This window comes from Larus michahellis, chromosome Z (genome assembly GCF_964199755.1).
Source record: "Larus michahellis chromosome Z, bLarMic1.1, whole genome shotgun sequence".
NCBI classification, from domain to species: Eukaryota; Metazoa; Chordata; class Aves; order Charadriiformes; family Laridae; genus Larus; species Larus michahellis.
In genome coordinates this window covers 37,740,054-37,760,527 of record NC_133930.1, presented here as the reverse complement: position 1 = coordinate 37,760,527, position 20,474 = coordinate 37,740,054, and the positions used below count along the sequence as shown (strand labels likewise).

At 44.4% G+C, this 20,474-nt stretch overlaps 1 protein-coding gene across 1 annotated transcript; it reads left to right on the top strand.

Moving 5' to 3' along the window:
• The first annotated feature begins 10,966 nt into the window (after positions 1-10,966).
• Positions 10,967-11,521, top strand: LOC141736217 (interferon alpha-3-like). Its single transcript, XM_074570089.1, has one exon. The coding sequence runs from the start codon at positions 10,967-10,969 to the stop codon at positions 11,519-11,521; it is 555 nt and encodes a 184-aa protein (XP_074426190.1).
• The last annotated feature ends 8,953 nt before the right edge of the window (positions 11,522-20,474 follow it).

The window sequence follows — 20,474 nt, the reverse complement described above, 5'->3', positions numbered from 1 at the left end:
AAAGGAATGTAACCTATAAATCTGGAAATGGTCAACTGGAAGGACAAACTACTAGAACTTAGAAAGTAAATTGCTACCTCAAATCATTACCAAAGCTCAGCAGTGATGATGGTCACTCAAAAAAACACTCCTGAAGAGAAAATAGGTCATGGCAGCTCTGGTCATTGTTTTCTGTACAGGAGAAACCCAGTCTGGGGCCACTTCTGAGAGGCTGGGGAATCTCAGCTGAGTGGCTCATTCCTCCCCCAGGTACACAGGGAGTATTAGCCACACATGACTCATGAATACTCATACCCTTGCTTGATTTCCATGTCAGGGTTTGGGGAGCTGGGACAAGGATGGCTCTGGATGCAAAGGATGCTGAGACAGCCTGCAGGGCCACTATCTGCCTCTACAGGCCACCATGGCCTCCGTGTTATGGACATGTGCCACACTTGGCCAAGGCAGGACACCTTGTAACAGCTTTCACTATGTATTTTTGGTCATTTCTTCTGGTTCCTCATGTGGAGCAACTAAACATACTGTCTTGTTGCTACTGTCCGTACAATGAATAACATGTTAGTCTTCTTTTTCTGAGCAGCAGAATAAGGCAGTCGGCACTGTTTGTGTTCATGTGAGTGCTCTGTGTTTGTCTGTGTTACCTGTGTGTCTGGCCATGTGTTGTACACACATGCTTGACGTACATGTGTCTGCTGGGAGCACTAGTAGCTGGACCTGGGGACATGGAGCTGCTGCAGCCTCACCTCTCTTGGGCTTCCGGATCTATTCTGATTCCCCCAACTGACGGTTTCTCTTGAAATCTGATGGGTTTTGTAGTCCTTCCTCAGTTAGCTTCTGCATGTCAAAATCAATCTTTCATGAACCACCATACACATAAGAGTAGACCATAAATGCAAATCAATATCTCTTCCTTAGAGGGGATAGCTACCGTTTCTTTGAACAAACTGAATGTTTCTTACTTTATCTTTGTTTTATCATCTAAACAGTTATTAATAAATTCCTATCATTCATAACAAACTACCAAGAGCAAAAGTCCCTGTCTGTCTCATGTCTATCTTCAGATTCCTACTGTTCTTTCCAAATTGTGTATCTCAACTAATTTTGGTTTCAGTAGTACATCTTTGGGCAGTATACCAGGTTTACTGCAGTCACTATCACTGGGATCTGCTAATCAGGGCTGCCAGCCACTCATCCATGCAGATATCCTACTTTGCAGGCATAATATACATGATACAGCGTGTTGAAAGGGCCATTTCTGTATCAGTTGCCAAAACATCCCCAACAAATACACGAACACCAGGCGCGCTCCATCGCTTCCTGCCTCTGCTGCATTTATAAAGCAGCATGCAAGAATTTACCAGCAGACTCATCATCTGTGCCTGGGTCAGCATAGTCTCACAATGAGGTAATAAACCAGGCCAAAAGGGAGTAGAAAGGCTCACCCACAACTGTGGCGTCCCTAGTGTTATTTTTGAGCCGCAACGGCTCTGCAGAAGCATCACCCAGCAGAAACCTGTAGCAGCTGTATCCAAATGTCCAGATCCTGCTACAGTGATGCTGCACTGCCACAACGATATTGCATCCTTTTTTAATACTACTCTCTTTAAGCAGGGTAAAGAAAGAAGGAAGAATAAACAGCGCAAACAGTAAAGGCATAACATCCCTCTGTAACTTCAACACTGTTAAGGAAGCTTATTTGATTAGCTCCATCAGAGATTTCATGCACCCTGCTTAGCTTCATCACATCTCTTCAGTTCTCAGCTCACAGATCATCAGGGCAGCAGATTTTCGGCAAGATTTCCCATTCCAAAACTGGGACACAGTATTTCCAAAAGCAAAAGTCTCCACAAAGTAACCAGCACCCTCTTGTGTTCGTGGTGAGCAGAGGCCATGGGCTTGGTGTGCTGTCAGGCTGTATTTCAGCCAGTATCGTATAGCTTTGCTGCTTCTTCCAGAGCTGGAGAACAAGTCATTGCTCTGCCCCAGCTGGGCACACAGAACTCTGAACAGACATTGAGTACACATGTTCAGAAGAACAAGAAGAACAGCCATCATGGTGAATACACTCATTAAGAGATCCATGTATGACTAATTCACCATGATGCAAAAGACTTTGATAGAATTTCTGGCCTGGCACTGTCTCCTGATTGCTATCAAAAGTAACGAAAGCATCTAAAACCAACATTGCAGGTGTTTATTAAGCTGTGCCAGTGATGGACTCCACGCTACCAGGGAAAGAGACACCTCTGTCACAGTAGAGAAACAGGACTGGACACATTCCCTGCTCAAAGGAATAAACAGTATGTCCCTGTGCCTGGACCCAAATCAGCCAAAGCCCCCACTGGAGGGGGTGAGACTGTAGTGCAGCTGACTGTCTCACAGAGCCCGCAGAAACACCACAACAAAGGCTGGTTTGGACAAGATTGGTGAAGTTTTGATAATTCTTCCTGAAACGGAATGGCCTTTGTTGGGGGAAAGCAGGGATGGGAAAGGGGATTTCAGGTTTTTTTGGTAGCACAACCCTTCTTTTTATCCTTTATTCTGCTAGATGGGGGTAGAAATTCTTGAAATGGTCATGGAATTCTTTATATATATTAAAAAATATATAAAAAATAGAAAATACATTTCCAATTCTCTCTCTCTCAAAAAAACCCCACCAAAACCAAAACCAAAACCAAATAAACAAACAAACAAAAACAAAAACAAAAAAACACAACCAACCAACCAAAACCCCCCAAAATCCCACAAACCCTAAAGAAAGCAGAATTTCCTTGTTGGAACAAAGGACAAAGCAATAGATGCATCTCAGATGAGGAAACCTGTGCTGCTCACCATAACTTGCTTTCATTAAGTTTTTTTATACTCAGCTTGAGAGAATTTATTGGCATTAAACCTTTTGTGTTCCTGATGTATGTTCTTAGATGTAGGTCCATCTGAATTTCAGTACTACAACTCCAACTCTGAAATGGTTAAGTACAGCCTTCATGAGAATATAGCTAATAGTTCAGCTGTGCAATAAACTGAAATAAGAGATAGTCATGATCATCAGCTCTTCCATGTGATTTCCCCCACCCAGGATCCTTCTCCCATTGACTTCATTGGCAGTTCTCACTTAATGAATAATTATTCAGCTCTTTCTTTTCTTTTTTCCTGGTATCCAGTATATGGCCCTACCCTTTACACCAGTCACAAATAGTAGATAAATAGGCATTTGTTTACTTTTCCTAATTTCCAACAGAATCTTCAGTGCACTCTAATGGCTTTAATTATCTCTGGAAAGCTAGAGAGAAGCGTCTGTTGAAATATACTGTTCCCTGATCAAGCTGCTGTGCCTTACTTGCTTACTTCTGAGTGTCTGTACAAGTGTTTGGCAACAGGCTTTCAGAGAACTTTGCAGTATGGGTGACACACTAAACTGTCTTGACATGAAGTTCACCTGTTCACTTTCTTTGGTGTAGAAGTGAGCAAAAATAATTTGTGATTGCTTCTTCTTTTCTTTTCTTTCCCTACAGAGAAGTGGTCCAGGGGGTTGGTTATGGATTTGGAATCCAGCCCGTAAGCAATTCTGGTACTGTGGCTTTATTTTGCTCAGACAAGTTTTAAGGGAAAGGTGTTGGGTCCCTCACTTCAGAATAGTTTTGTATGTGCATACAAGGTGCCATGTAATGCAGAAAAAATAATAGTCCTTCACAGTTTAACAATGGAGTTCAAAGGGAGAATTGTTCAGCTTTCACTCTCCTTGCAGTATCAGGGTTATCTGAACTCTGGAAGTGTTTCAGTATTCTACAGGGTGTGGAAAATTTATATGATGATGCTAATATATCCTCCTTTGACTACCTTTGAGTCCTCAGGGAAACCAAATTTCTGCTAGCATTTACAGAGCAGACTTTGGTCTTGGAATGACCCCTACACGTTGCTTTGCTTGTGCCTACATATAATGCTGAAGACAAAAATGGATTTTTTTTTTTGTTGTCCTATTTTATTGTGTTTTTACTAGCTAACAGTTATAATTTGTGATTTATCTTCAATGGAGTCAAGGTGTTTTTCCGGATGAGCCTAGGGCAGCAGTTCCCCTTGTGCTGTGACATGCATACATGACTTAATCTGGGAAAAAGAAAAAAATATCTAGATCCTTTTTCATCATATGCTACGTGTCACTCTGTGGCCACCGTTTTGAAAGGGGCTGGTCTGTCCACTTTCTGCCAGCAGCTGACCTGCAGAATTGGTGCTTCTCAGCCTGCAAGTGGAAATGGCCTCTTATGGGGCTCTGTCCTGGTCCCTGAGCACTGGTAACTCTGGGACTCCCTCTCTTTCAGGAAAGAGATCACCCAGAGGAGGAGCAGACTCCTTATGATCCTGTGCCTCACCTTGATAGCCACTTTCGGTGAGTGTTCACCCGCTGCTTGTGGTGGCATGGACACGCAAGGTACAAGCTTCAGCGTAAGGGAGAGGCGCTGGAATGCCCATGGGGACCTTCCAGTCTCCTACTTCTGCAGCTGAGGGAGCTGCCTACACACAGATCCCAGCCAGCCCGAGGGCCACTGCAGACGCACACAGTGTTAGGAAGTGCAGCCAGTAGGACCCTTTTTGACAGAAGTCCCTCCTCTTCTGCAGCTTTCCTTTGTGGACAGGCTGTGCAGAAGCTGCCGGAGCGCAAGGGAATCACTTGCTCAGGCTGCAAGCCCATGAGGGGAAGCTGTACGTACTTCCAGCCTGGCTGGCGTGATCGGGGCATGTGTGAGGGAGAGGCAGATGGGCAGCTGCAGCTGGAGAGAACAGCCTGTGCGGCTGTGAAGGGGAGGCTGGAGAAGGTCTTTCTCTTAATGGAAATGAGTACCAGGTTGCAAGCCCATGCTGGGCACAGGCCCAGCTCCTGCGCTGCTGTGCCACCACTGCTCTGGTAACTCAGAGGTATGCTGGAGAAGCGGAGATGCTGAGAGCCAGGGCCAGAGCTGGGCATTGCTTGGGAAGCAGAGCCCAGCTGAAGTGGGGCTTCTTGGCAGTGCCATACACGGGGAGGGACGGAGAGGTGGCTCTCTCACAGCCTGTTCATGGAGCCAGGTATTAGTGCTCACTGCAACAGGGAGAAAACCTCTCAGCAACCCTTTTACCACCCTGGTGTGGCAGGAGACAGTGTGACTCCAGGGATCATTAGAAACGCTAGTAAAATAACTCACTCTTGGTGATGTGAGTTACAGCTGGTGTCTACTGCAGGACCTCACTGACCATGTGGATGCTGTGGGCAAAGGAGGTGCCACAGGTGAGTAACTGTTGTTGGGGGACAGGAAAGTCCTGCAGAGGAGCACTGCTGATAGTGGTTGGCTAAATTGATGAATAACCTGTCTCCAGCCCATGACCCAAAGAAGCAGCAGCAGCTTCTGCTGTGCCTTCCTAGAGCCACCGGCTCTGGAAAGTCTTGGAAGCTCTGGGACTCAACAGAGAGCCTTTCCTTTTCAGGTGGAGCTGCAGTAGCCTGTGGTCAAGCTGAAGTCTGCACGGTAAAGAGCCTTGTCCTGGCCCACAGATCATTTGGTGGGGTAGTGGGACCTGGCCTCGTGCTCTTTGCACTCCCATGTTTAGCAGCCAGGGCTCATGCCTTTCCTCCTCTCCTCAACTTTTGCGAAAGTCAGAGATGAAGGGAAGCACTGTCAAAGCAGGGAAAGAAAAGAGAGCTTGAGCACCTGTGTGTTGGCTCATCTCCAAGCTTGGAGGCTCTGGGAGGGGCTGAGCAGCTCCCTGACAAGATCTGCTTTCCCGGCGTCTGCAGGAATTTGGTCACTCTGGGGGGGCAACAAGCCCAGGAGGTTAAACCGTTAAGGAAGGTGGTGGCTCACCTGGCTGCAGAGATGAGCCATGTGAAGAAGGTGATCCTGCGCTTTGGGAAAGAGGGCTGCGATAAGTGGGGCCTCACACAGGGTGCTTTCCTGGGGCTGCTGGTGGGGTTTTCCTCCTCACTGCAGCCACCCATCCCTTACCAGGAGTTGCTGGCTTCTCCGCTATAATGCCCCTTCCCCTGGCCAAGTTTAACTGGGCTATGTCTGGCAGTGGAGGACTGCTGAAATCCTTCTCCCGGTGTGCTGGGGCCTCTGGTAGGTCTGGCCTGGCCCCAGAGAGCAGTGAGACACAAGTGCCCTCCCAGGAATGTCTGTCCCTGGCAGGGCTGAGCCCATCTGTGGGCTGAGCTAGGCAGCATGGAGGTGGAGACAAGGCTGTGTGGCCCAGACCCAAGACCACACTATGGCTGTGGACACAAATGCTCTTGCCGAGCCCTGGCTCTTCTCATCTGAAGGCTTTGGGCCTGGCAGCTGTTTGGACAAGGCTTGTCCTGCGCTTTCTGACACGGGCTCCTTCCTCTGCTCTGTGCCAGGACTCCGTGGTCACACTGAATGGTGGGCTGATATGGTCATCTCCCATTTTCATTTCTGTCTTTCCCAGGAACTTAAGGACATGAGAATGGCAATGTCTGCGATGCCTTTGGAAGAGAACATCCAGATGTCTGCCTGGGTTCTGAAAAGCGCAGGTGTGGATGCGGGCAGGCAGGTCTCGTTGCGCTGAGCTCCTGCTTAGCACTCCCAAAAGGGGGCTGTGCTGCAGACTCTGCTCTCCGCGGCAGGGGGAGAGGAGAGGAAATCACAGGGCTGTGGCTTATGGGCTCACCCCAGTCCTGCCCTCGGCCCCTCACAGGTGACCCTCATGTGCCCCTGCCAGCATTTCTGTGCTCTCCCTCTCTGCTGAGCTTTCCTGGGCCTGAAAGTGGTCGGGTTGTCCTTCACTGTCCATGCAGTGGGGCCTCAGCTTGGGCCCCCTGCCCTTTCCACAGGGGCTTGCAATCCCCCAGGGCCCGCAGACCTTCTCTTTGTGCGGCTGTCACAGAGACACTATCACTGGGCACGGGAATCCCCTTCTTGCCTGTGTCACCTCCAAGGGCACGTGGCTGGGCGCAGGACTGGCAGGCAGCCTTAGGAATACCCTAGAGCCACCGGGCCCTCCGAGCCCAGCACCTCTGACAGTCAGCTGGTCTCTTCTCCCTTCAGGGGTCACCATCAGCCTGGAGATATCGCCCAGGAGCTACGAATGGCCCCAAAGCGTGTTCTGGTTCCTTTGTGATCTGAACCCTCTGGTTACTTTTGGGCAGGTATGGTGTTGCAGAGGATCACAAAATCAAATTTAGACAGGTGATTAATAAACTTCTTTCCAACCAAAGACTGTTCAGCAGAGAACCAACTGGAAATGAGGTAAGTTAAAATCGTTCAACACTCCTTTGCTTCAGAAGATACAAGGAAATTAATACGGCACAACTTCAGAATTCATAAGCTTTAGAAATGATGATCCAAAATGTGAATAATCACTCACCTCTAAGATGAGGGCTCTCACCCTGTACAGGAGATGAACCATGGAATGACGTCCCAGCCCACGGGGAGGGTCCCTTACTGCAGACGCACTGCTCTGAGAAGGACCATCTCAAAATGGCTCTCCCAAGGGCCCTGTTTATACCCTGTTTGAGTCTGATCTGTGGTCATGTGTGGTCATGTGTGGTCATGTATGGTCATGTAGCCCACCAGTGCCTGAAGAGCCCAACTTCCTCACTTTTGGCCTGAAATGCATACATGCTGACCATGCCTGTGTGGGTGCAACAAGAGCTGTGTTGGGAAGTTTTTTCACGGGCTTTTTTATCAGCTCTTTGTTGGGGCTTTCTTGGTGTGGGTGCATCTACCACATACAGTAGCAGAAGTCACCAGTGCTGGTTTTGTTCCCCCTGGTAAAGTAAGGGACAGAGACCGAGCCCCACGTGGGCAGGCAGTCGCAGGGAGGACACCCAGCACCTCGCCCCAGCAGCAGAACTTCCCCTGGGCTCCATTTCCCCCCAAGCCAGCAAGCCTCAGGTTTCCACGGGGGCCCGTCCCGCTCGCTGAGGCCGGGCGTCTGCTCTGCAGAGGCACAGGGGTGCTGGGTGGGAAAAGGCAAGGAGACAGAAGCTGTCCCCTCGGCCAGGGCGGGAGCCGTGCCTCCCGGAGCACGGGCCAGGCTGGCAGAGGAAGGCGTGCGGGGCCTCCTGCCGCTGCTCACGCTCCAGGAGTGACGGGTTTTTTCGCCGTGTTTTCTTTGCAGAATACGCTTCCCAGAGCCTTTCAGTTTATCCGACTTGTCATACAGAGCAACTGGGGACAGTCTGGCTACGCCTGGATTTATTGAGTGCAGGTGACTGGGAGGATAACAGGGTCACTGCCATCGGCCAGGCACAAGACCTTCTGCGGTCAAAACAAAAAATGAAAAACCAAAAAAACCCACCCCTTAGCCGTGAAATGTGTCTGTTAGTCCGGAGCAGAGTGATGTGGCTTCACAGGCCCTCTCCAAGGCCACATGGTGTCTTGGCAGAGCAGGGAACCCAGGCGGGCCTGAGAGGGGCTTGGAGACCTGGGCGGGGGGTGTTGGACCCACGGCCCAGGAGGAACTCCCTGCACAGCCAGGGAGACACTGCTCTGCGGGCTTGAGAGGCGCAAGAACTGCTGGGGCTGGCTGTGTCTGGCATGGTGGGCAGTGTCCACCAGGCTTGCGGTCCATGCACTGGGGTGGCAGCCCCGCATCAGAGCCTGCCGCCAGGAGCAGCCGGAACCGCAGGGGGGTCCTGGCTCAGCTCTCCCCCCGCCCCCCATGCCCGTAGCCAGAAACAGGGAGATTGGTGTCCTGGTTCAAGGTAAAACAGAAATAATTTTCTGTTCAGTAATTTTACTTTCCAGCTAAGCCTCTTCTAAAGTACTGAACTCTCTGAAATTAACAGCATATTGTACAGACACTGTCTGCTTCCAGAAACTGATAAGACCTGATTATCTGAAACTTGTACCAAGGAATGGTATGCAGAGAGGCTCTCGCTTGTACTTATCGCTGTAACACCCAAGGTCAGCTCACTTCGTTATTGGCCTGTTGGAGGGTCGGAAGTGGGAGAGCACAGAGGGGTCCCACCTGCAGGGAGGAGCAGACAGGACAGGTGACCCAGAACTGACCGACAGGGTGTTCCAGCCCATCTGCATTGTGCTCGGTATAAAAGCTGAGGGATCAAAGGGGTCAGCTCTTTTTCTTCAATGGCTGGCATCCAAGGAAGGCTCTGTCTGTTCATCTGCCTTTGATCCCGATCCCTGCATTCCCAAATCCAGATCAAGAACCCAGTTCCCGTCTGCCACTCTATCCCATCTAGGGAATTTTGCAAGAGGAAAGAAAAACTTTTGTGTGTCTGAATGACACACAAAATGTGAAGATGTTTACCTGTTTAAATCTGTAGAAGGATTAAGCTCATATAATGATTAGAGTTTGGAAAAAAAAATGCTTGTGTATAATTTATGGAAATAGCTGTAGCAGTATTTAATATTTTTCCTGAACTAAATAGATTTTTTTTATTGATTTCATGATGATTGTAGTATGTTATGTGTTTACCTTCTACAGCTGTGTTTTTGCAAAAGTGATGCATCTCCATGGCCATTTTGTATGTAACACAATAATGCACTTCAGGCCAGTTTTTCCAAAGTAATAAATATTCCCACTAAATGAAGACTTGGTCCTGTGTTGTGCATTTTATATACCGGTCTGATTGGTCTTATTCTTTTTTACTTAGTACTGTCACGGGTGATAAGGGATTCATTTTTTTTCCTCACACTGACACTACATCCAATCCAAAGTTGCTTAAGCAACATCAGGGCATCCAAGGAGTTTGCTCATGTGAATAATTGTGCTTATCTTAATTTATGACTTTTTAAAGCCTCCCAAATACCTATGTGCTGAAAACAAAGAGTGTCACAGAGTGACTACCAAACTGGGAGTGAAGCCAACCACACAGCAATGGGTGCAACAACAGAATGAAAATACAGAGCCAGGTCTCAGGCTAAAAAAACAGTTTACCTGACCTCTTCATCAAGACATAATCACCTGCAGAGAATTGCCTTTGCAATGACATATGTTTGCACAGGACACTGGGGAGACAGCAAAACGATAGTTTAAGACTAGCTTTCATTAAAATAGAATCAAAGGCAGGAGCCAGATTTCCCAGAGTACTGTGAGAGTCCTAACCTCCTCTATTACATAGAGCAAATGGCTGAATTTTAGAGTATTTTTTGTCTTGTCTGTTCATTCTCTTCTCATTTAACATCAGAATTCAGACCTGTGCACTACTGGCATTGATATTAATTATTGCTCAGTTACTCATTTTGTCCAAGTATCCAACCTGTTCCCATGTAAGTATTTGTATTCGCATGGCAATTACAGTCTCTAAGTGAGATCAAGGCCTCATTTAACTTGCAGTGTGTATGTATTAAAATACACATAGGTCTATTAATGCACATACACATTTTATGTATATATATACACACACATGCATATTCTAACGATATGATATCTGTCCTTTGAGTCTAAGTGGTCAAGAGAAAACAAGGTGAGGAGAAAGAAAATATTTTCCCTAAATAAAAATAGGTAAAGAAAGCTTAACTGTATTTTGGAAGTATAAATCATACTGAGGAGACAGGATGGCAGTAGTATTCAGCAGGTCCCTGACCCATCACTGACAGCGTTATTTTATTTCAACGTGTTCTTCCACTGTTAAAATATTAAGAAACTAAGGATCTTTCTGTAACTTTTTCTTTTAAATTCTCATTATACTTCCTATAAAATTTTTTGAGGGAGAGGGGATAGATAATCTAAGATACACATAACATTCTAATATCCAGTTGAAATAAAAAGAAAATTGCCCAAAAAAGACAATGAAGTCATAAAGCAGAAAATGAAAGTGGTAAGTGTCAAAAGCATACACAAGGGGGAAAACCTTAAAAACCAAAAAATGATGAAAGAAAACTTCTCCTACAGAAGAATGAAATTTCAAGATTTTGAAGAAACAGGAGCCTACAAATGATCTGCAAGCATCCCAGCCTGTCTCTCAGAATTTATACACCGGGAAGGAGGAACGTGAGAGCTTATCTTTATCATGAATGCTTTTGGCTTGCTACTAATTGGCCTCATACTGTTGCGCACCACTACCACCTCCAGCCTTCAGTGTAATCACCTTCCTTTACAGCAAAGAAAAGTGATTGAGAACAGCCTGCGACTTTTGGACAAAATGGGCAAAAAGTTTCCTGAACAATGTCTAAGAGAGAAAATGTCCTTCAGATTTCCTGAGCAGGTTCTAAAGCCCAGACAGAAAGAGACTGTCAAAATGGCCATTGAAGAAATCTTCCAACACATCTTCTATATCTTTAGCAAAAATATGACTCTAGCTGCTTGGGATGGGACAGCTTTAGAACAATTCCAAAATGGACTTTATCAGCAAATTGAGCAATTGGAGGCATGTGTAATCAAGAAGAAAACCCACTATTTTTGGAGTAAAGAAGTCAACAGGCTGAAACTGAAAAAGTACTTCCAAAAAATAGACTGTTTTCTTAAAGACAAACAACACAACCTGTGCTCCTGGGAGATCAGCCGTGCAGAAATGAGGAGATGTCTTCAATTGATTGATAAAGTCATAAGGAGGCTTAACAACTAAGGTACAAAGATTTTGACCTGACGTAACTTAGCTTTAAAAATATTTATAATTATTATTTGTTCTATCATCTATCTTGTGGCAGTGCTTCTAGTTAATTATGATCATATTTAAATAATTATGTTGCTGAAATTTATTTTTGCGAATACAATGCATTATTCAATGTAAGTAAATTTTTCCCTTGGTAAGCAGATATGACTTTTCAGTGAGGGTTATTCCATTGGAAGGGATTGTAACCTTATGATAAACAGTGTCATTCTATGGTGTTTTTGGCTGAGAAAATGTGCTGTTGCTTTCCATCTCTATTTCATCTACATATAGAGAATCATATATTTGTGAATGGACTACACATCTCTCACCCTACAGGAATTGCTAGATTCGTACTGATTGAGTCTGCATGAGAAATAGAGTACCATATTGTTTATTTAAGAGGTCCTGCCTTAGGTTGAGACCATTCATTATACTTTCAAAGCTTGTAAGCTTTTTTCCAAGCATTTTTTTTTTTTTTACATTTGAGTCATTCTAATATTCCCTTTTTTCAAAGAGGTAAAGTAATTCTAGAGGGATTTGTCTACATAGGATATTGTTTGCAGTAGCTATGGCTTCTCCAATAATTTCTCAATTGGACATTGTTGCTTTTAATTGAAGTGTCTTTGCCTCCTCTAACTGTCTGGAGGAAAGGCTTTTTTTCCCTTCCTGCTATGTTTAACTTTCACAAGCCCATTTGAAATAACTTCTCTACACAAGAGCACCCTAAAGCCACATATGCCTGTGGCACATCCTACTTGCTCACGGACGTCTTCATCCTGGCTACTGCAATATCAAACTTCACCATTCAGTGCTGTGTTTTATTGCTGCATGAAATTTTCTGCCTCTTTCCCTTTGCTCACAAATTGACTCACAGAAACATATAGCCCTTGGTATTCCAATGAATTTTCCATCCAAACCACACAGCCTTGAGTAATAGTTGCAATATAATAAAATTATTTAAAACAACTTGCAACAAACTGAGCAAAAATCCACTAATTTCTTTGAGATCAAGCCCGGATTTTACCCTTGGGAGATTGTCCCTGGGTAACTCCATTTCAAATGGCTGTGTTTTCCCTAGTCACTTGCTGTATGTTAGTAAGGGGGAAAACAGAGTTATATCCAGGCTCTATTACCTAATTAAAATTGGTAAAAATTTGGTAAAAAACCCAACAACTTAAAAAAAAAAAAAAAAAGCTCTTTTCTGTGGCCAAGGCTGGTATACATTCGGCACAGGCTTCTGGGTCTGGCATAAAGAAGAAGAGGGGAGCATGGCTGTGGCTCCCAAGAGAGGGTGATGTGAGTCCCAGAGGGCTGAAATTGCTAGAGGCTGGTTCCATCAGGTGAGGAACTTTCCCTGATCTCCAACCATTCCCAAGAGTATCATTCAAAGGGGTGATAATAAAAAGTTACATCTGAACAAAAAATGGATGGTAAGAAGAATAGCAACGGAACACCAGATCTCAAGTACCATATCTATGACACAGGTCTCTTTTGCAGGATGTACATACTCTCCTCTCTACCACTCATGGACGCAAGCTAAAGAAGTGATGAGAGACATGAGTATCAGGTCTGAAGCTGAAATACCAGAAATAAAAACACATGAGAACTTCACCGTGATCCAGAAGAACAGAAGAGACCAAAGAAACAGAGCAAACTAACAGACCCTTTTTCTGCCTGGTGACACCCTGCCACAAATGTTACAGCAAGACATGTATTTCTTGGGTTTTGTAACTAACAGCACTTCAAATGCCCTGCAAGACTGTTTCAAATCTTATTTCTGCTGCTTGTTTGGTTTTTGCACTTCTTCAAGCCCGTACAACAAAGGGCAATCAGCCTACTTACCTTTCTGGTTCCGATATCCTAGGTAGCTTCTGCAATGCAATTAACTGTTATTGAAATGGCCCCGTTTTTACTGAAACTTGGAAATAGCAGGAAATATTTTCAGCTGCTCTCTCATGAAGCATCCCACTTTTTATTGCCTCACTTGCCTGCAGTGGGAATATGCTCATTGATGTTATTAATTCATGTCCCACTAATTGTTCAGAAACACTCATACCGTTAAGTTTTCTTTTTAGTTCATAACTACCCTTAAAAATCTCACCGCCAAATAAAAATATGTTTTGACATATTTCAGCCAACAGGGTACTTAGCAGTGCAGGAAAAAACCCAGAATGGGCACTAGAGGGCAAAGTCAGATTATAGACAAGTGTAAGAATTGTAGGTGAATGTACATGTATTTTGGCAAGACAGTGTTTCAGTTCTTTACGAGCGTGCTGCTCATCAATAAACTCTTTCTGGGTTTGCAGAAGGGAATTGAAAGAAAAATGAACTGTTCCTGAAAGAAAGAAGAAGATCTAGAGATGATGGACAGGAGCTCATAAACCAGCATTTGATTTCAATTACTTTTTGGCCAGCTGTGAGGTAATAGAAATTATTTGTACTGAGACAGTGTCTAGAAGAACATTTAAAGATGGGGACCCTGGTAGACACACAGCTGATGAACAAATAAAAAGGAAAAAGAAAATAGAAAACCAATATATCTTTGCTTTACTCTTACTTTTTAAAGGTAAAGAGGCCTTAAGGTAAAGGAAGAAAGCTGAAGAGTCAGATCATCTCTCTTCTCCTTGCCATTGTAACATTTTGGAGCAGTCTGTGTTTTATCACTATTGTGTTACCAGAAGCTGTGTCATAGAAAAAGCTGTATATTATGCCCCTGGCTGACTGAAACCCTCTGGTATTCCTTCCAGTTATTATTTTTCTAGAAGTTAATCAAATGTAGAAAAATAAGTTTTTAACATACATGATTTTCAAATGGAAATCAATAAAATAGTGAATGTGAAATCTCAAATTCCCATTGAAAATTTAACATAGATGAAAAAAGATTCTTACAAGATGGGATTGCTTGTAGGCCAAAAAGTTTCAAAAATTTTCTTATAGGAGTCACACACCAGTGCTGTGCAGCACAGGCCCCAATCACAATTGTGGCTGTTCTCATGGCTAGTCTCACAGCACCTTGTTTACATGTGCCATGCTGCACTTTTGGGGAAACGGCACTAAAAGTAATAGGGTTTCATCTATCCAGAGTCTGTTTTCTGGAGTGGATTTATGGGATTGGGGTCAAAGGCCTCGTACCCCACATGACACTTCAGAGTAGCTACAGCAGAACTGAAGAATGCTTATTCCAGATTTTACTCTGGAAAAAGTTATTCACAAGTCAGAGTCAACTACAGCTGTCCAAAGCAATTCTTACATGAGTTTGGCCTGTTATGTCAGCTCTGGCTTTACTTCATTTTTAAATTGAAAAAACCAAACCAAAACAAAACCCACAAACCCAAAACAAAGAAAAAGCCCAAAGGAAAACAGGACAAAAGCCTGTGGAAATAACTCTCTAAATAATCATTCAGGACTAGCCCTTGTTGCTAGGAGGGACAGCTGTGAATTCCTTCAGAGCAGCCGTAGGGAAGTGGAGGCTGGAGAGGGGATGCGGAAGCGCTCAGGGGGAGACAGCACCCACGGACTGCAGCGTCCTGCCACTCCTTACGCCTTCCAGCCCAGCCTGCCCCTAGTCAGGGGTGGCCCTAAACTGTTTTCTCCCTCCCACTGGATCCTTCCAGGGAGCGACCAGAGGGCAGACCAAGAAATGAGGGTGACGAAGATACAGAATAAATCTTAAAAGACAGTGTCAGTCCTCAGTTTTGACTGGCAGAATAAATTCACTTTGCTTCAGAGATTTGATGCATAACAAAAAAAGGTGAACAAAGCAAGTAAGATTGTATTTGATGCTTTCCATTAAGGTGACTGTGCTTTTTAATATCCAAAAATCTTGCTACTAATCCTCACATAGGCATTTATATCAGTGTTTCACACACTTCTACTAACTTCAAGAAATCCTGGTAAAGTGCAGGGGCTTTTTCAGTGCTGAGGGTTCCTAGAGGAAACTTCGACAGGGAACATGAGGACAATCTTGCTTCTCAGCCTGCAAACACGACAGTGCCACAGCCCATGCTGCAAACCGGGGAGCAGCAATGCACCACCAAGCCCACCTTGCTTCCAAACACAGTTTAGGCTAGCTCTCTTCATTAGTTGTGTCCTGGATGAATTCCTTTTCTCTCTGCACAACATTAAAATTGAAATCTGTGGCTCACGTGAATTGGCAGCCTTCTGTTTTAATTTCGGGGCGGGGGGGGGGGGATGTGCTCATGGTGAAGCAGTGGTAAATGATGGATAGAAGAGCACAGAGAAATTCATGTCCTGCCTCAGTTCTCTCCACAAGAGGCTGCAAGGTTCGTTCATTTTCTAAGACCAACCTTCTTGAGCCCAAGTTCTTCCAATTAGCATCCTAAAACCACGTTTCCTTCAGCAATGAAGCATTCAATCTTCTAAGCAAATAGTATAATCTGCTTTTGAAAGCATGGAAGTAAACACAGTTAACACTCTCCTCCACAAAATAACTGCTAAAACATAGTAATGCCTTTGCAAAGTCAAAATCTATGTTAAAGAGCTTAAATATTGAGATTTTCAAATAGAAATTCTGCCCCCTGCACACCAGTTACCACCATGTCTACTCACTGTAACTCTTATTGTCAGCTGTATTCCTCAAGTTTCTTATCTTTGTAGGCCAGAAACTACACAACTTCCTCTGGATTTAGCTGGAGTACTGTGTGTTACTGTTCATTTTCCCAGAAAGGAAATATCTTGACAGACATATCTATATTAAACAGAAAGCTTTTCTTCTACCAAAAAAATCCCCACAAAACCCTGTTTTACTTCAAACACCTTTTAAAGCATTGCTCTCTCTTTAAGCAATTAATATGATTTCTCTTCAAGTCTCTTTGGCTTTGAGTTGGACTCAGTTCTGGTCTCCACTTCTTGGGAAAAGCTCACATTGGCTGTAACAGATCTTTTCTTGTTATTATAATTTTTTAATAGTTAAAAATAGGCTCCTGCTGCTCACGCTGTTGTCCTTGAAACCAGCATTAAATCCTGTCACAGTCACTCACGTGTATTTAAAAAGGATTTCTGCTAAATGCGATTACTGGTCACTAGGAGTATTTCAAGATACTAAACCCTTATTTTCTCTCATCTTTTCTTTTTTTTTTTTTAAAGAAAAATAGGGCACATCTCCCTCTCCTTCCCAGTTCACAGTAGCAGGGTAACAGTCACTATTTGTGCAAACTTTTAAACTCCTAGAAAAAGTCAGAAGCTATTATAACAACTTCTATTATGAGTGACTTGGTAATGGCTCACACTTAAAAAAGGGAACTTTCCCAGCCTATCAAGCCGTAATTCCTCCTTATTATGGTAGTGGCATATTTGATGGGCCTGTGGGTCTCATCCAGCGATGAAACTGAATTCAGTGAACAGGGAGGCACAGAGACTCGTGTAGAAGCATGACTCATTTCAGAACTGGGCATGTCTTTGATATTTAGTTAATCCTTTCACAGCCTCCCTTGCAAAACCAGTGAATTTCCCACTCTGCTGAGAAGAGGCTCGTTGGGAATGAGAAGGAAAGACAGGAGCTGCTACTAAAGGAGAAAGGATAATTTTTGAAAAAATGTAAAACGAGTGATGCTATTTACAACACTCCCCTAAGAAAATGAAATTGTAAAAAATTGTTACCCTAAAAAAATAGATTATATTGTCCCTGAATATGCAGATTCAGATTCTTTAAGAACAGTAGAATCAGGTTCTAATAATCAGCCTAAAAAGAAGTCAGCCTTTGCATCATAAAAATAAATTGCTTCCATACAGAAATATAGAAATACAGGATTAAGGTATATCACAGAAACATAATGGTTTGCGTTTTTATCCTATGCTGACACCATAGTCAGTAGTTTTCTATTGATTGCCTCCGCCTTGAGGTTGGAGTAATACCTTGTAGTCTGGGAGATGAATGCTTGAAAGTAACAACTTAAAAAAATCAACATATTCCTACAGTGTTGTAGGGCTGGTTGCGAGTGCAAAGGTCAATCTAGAGACCAGATGACCTGCTCCCTCAGAGATTCCCAGGAAGTGACAAGTAAGGAGGACAAGGCTGTCACATCTTCTCCAAGTGACATTTTGGGAGGTCTGGACAGGATCTGCCAGGAGGCTCTTGTCTGGCTTCCCTCATCTTTCCTCTTGTTCTGCTCCAGCTGCAGGGCACTGGCATGGAAATGCCACCGGTCTGCTTTTTCTGAAATACCCCTGCCTGCATTGGAGCCGAACTGCCCTCAAAGGTGGCAAACGCAAAAGATCACTCATAGGTGGCCAAAGCCAAACAGATGGCTGGTTTGGGTTGGATTTTTTTTTCCCTCCAAAAGCATTTCCAAACTGCACCCATTTTCCACCTGATGAAACTGTAAAGCTAAAACTCCTGCCAGCTCCGTATCTGTTTGGTGGACCCTTGTGAGCACAATGCTTGCATCATATGTGTTTCCTCATGCGAAAGCAGTTGAGAACTTTGCCTGGTGTGACTTACTCTCTTAGATGACAGCAGAAAGTCAGCGGCAATGAGGTAGGACTCTTTAGCAAGCCAGGGTCTCTGCTGAATTCACAAAATTGCCACGGTGTGAGAGGTGTGAAGCTGTCACGGACGCTGCTTCCTCTTTTGGCCAGTTTGAGAGGATGGACAAAAACACTGACACTTTTCCCTGTTACTTGCTTGTGGTCTGGAGATGAGTTTACTTCCTCTGCTGCCTCTGCATAGCCTCCCATTTCTCACTGGCAGCCTTGGTCACACGACATCAACACGAGCCAGCAGTGGGCAAATACTCTGCCTGCCAGTGAGAAATAGGAGTGTCCAGTCCTGCACCACATCAGCCCCATGGCCCCGAGGCAGCCCGGGATTTACTCTTTTACTTTAACTGAGGTCAATAGTACCAGAGCATGGGCTTCCAAGTATGCATGTGTTTAAGAGCTGTGATTTACCAGTGCTTAAACTAGTGTAATCCACTGGCCAAAACATAGGCTTGAATTTAGGTAGCCAAAAAAATCTAGTCACGGAGGAAAGGAGACATAAAGTTAACAGCTAGGAACATAGAAAATTAGTTTTAAGACACATCTGCATATTGCTTTTATAGCAAGGATTTGGAAACAAAAGCCATGTATAAAAGGAGCAGACATTTTATCCTGGTGATGTTTCCTATTTGAAGAGAACAAGATTCTTTCCATGTCACAACAAACATTTCAGGGCTGCTGACTTTACGCAGAAAGCATCCCCATGCAGTGGTTCCTGACACAAGCAACGTGCCCAGACAGAACATGTTTTCCCACCTCATGACGCAGGGAAACAAAACGTGGTTACGCTCTGTTTACTTTTTGAGAAATCCAGGAGACTCAGGCTTAACACGTGCTGAACGGTCATGAAGCTTGTTTTAAGAGACGCCAGCAGTTATATAAAGGTAACTTTTTAATGCTGGTTAAGTAGTTTATAAACAGAGGTTTGTCTGCAAGAGAAATAGCTGGAGTGGAGAATAAAGTTTATTTTCCAAAAATAAAAGCTAGATTTTTTTCCAGATCTTATCCTAGTCTTCCCATATCCAGCTAACTTGTGTTTCAATAACGTAATTTAATATTTAGTTTCATCTGAATGTCTTTGCAGCTTACAAAATCGTTAAATGTTCTAAGCGTAAAAGCCTTTCTCCAAACCCTTTGTGCCTGGAAGCATTCCCACTTCCGTCTAGTCTAATAAAAGCTGTTACCTCTTGTTACTGATCTTCCTTTCTCATACCCTTAGGCCATCACACCACAAAAACAGCACAGCAAATTGCACAGCTAAAAAGGCCTTACATGTGTTTGCAACTGCAAGTTGTGCACAGAAAAATCCCTTGTGTTTTGGAGGAGGATTTTTCCTGTGAAAAACAGATCCCAAGGGCTAACATCAGGTCTTATTGGCCAGATCTAATACAACCCACTGGCTGAATTGCATTCTACATCTCCCAAAGAAGAATATGAATATCCATGTAGTAGTTCATAAGTAGACTTCTGAGCCCTGTACCTTGGTTCCACCGCTGAGGTGCATTGCCACACAAATGGATGTATTTATAATAGCATTATAGTTCAGGTCAGAAGCACACTTTTGAAGGAAATGTTTTAGCCATTGCCCCTTGCAATGCCTCATTCTTCATCACAGGGCAGGCTGGGAGTACACCAACATCATTCCTTTCAGAGGACAACATCAATCCTTCCAACATCAACCCTCTCCCATCACACCAGGAGATTTTTTTCCCAGCAAGCAATGACCATCCAGCCCACAGAGTCCAGCTGCTGTCACAGGAAAGCTCTCAAGAGGGTCCAGAGGTAGGCACCGCTGTCTCAGCTCTGGTTGTTTGGCCCTAAAGCCACCCCACAGGGGGCTGTGGGCTGCCAGGGCCACCCCAGCTGTCTCCCTGCCTCCTGCCAGGCTGTGCCAGGGAGGTGGCCAGCACCACGGAAGGGAATTGGTGTCCAGCTCCAAAGCTCTTGCAGGTGCCCTTGTCATCTGTGGGAGCTTTACCTTGGCAGCTACCCATAAGAGGGATTTTCCACATTGCAAAGCTAGGTGGGATTTTGTTGCTTTTATGTATTTGCCTGATGTTTGAAAAGAGCTGTTCTTCCTATGGCTGGATCTTGTTACAGTCCTGAGCTTAACTGCTGGCAGTATTAGTCACACCAGTTGTCCTCACAGAGGCAAGCAGTGTGGGAGCTATTTTGCAAGAGCTATGGGCTGAGCCTTTCAAAAGCCATTTGGTTGGTTGTTTAACCCTTTATTTAACGCTGATTTATTATTTCCTTCTGAGAAAGGAATACATTCTTTAGCCTAGAAAAAAAATGATGATTCTTGAGCAGTAAAAGTGAGCTGCCACACTATCAGGAAAGCCAGGTACAACTGCATGACCCTTCTCCTAAGGTCCCAGATGGGAGATATGACCAGGAAAAGCATGGTGCCCCACTGTGCTTGCCAGGA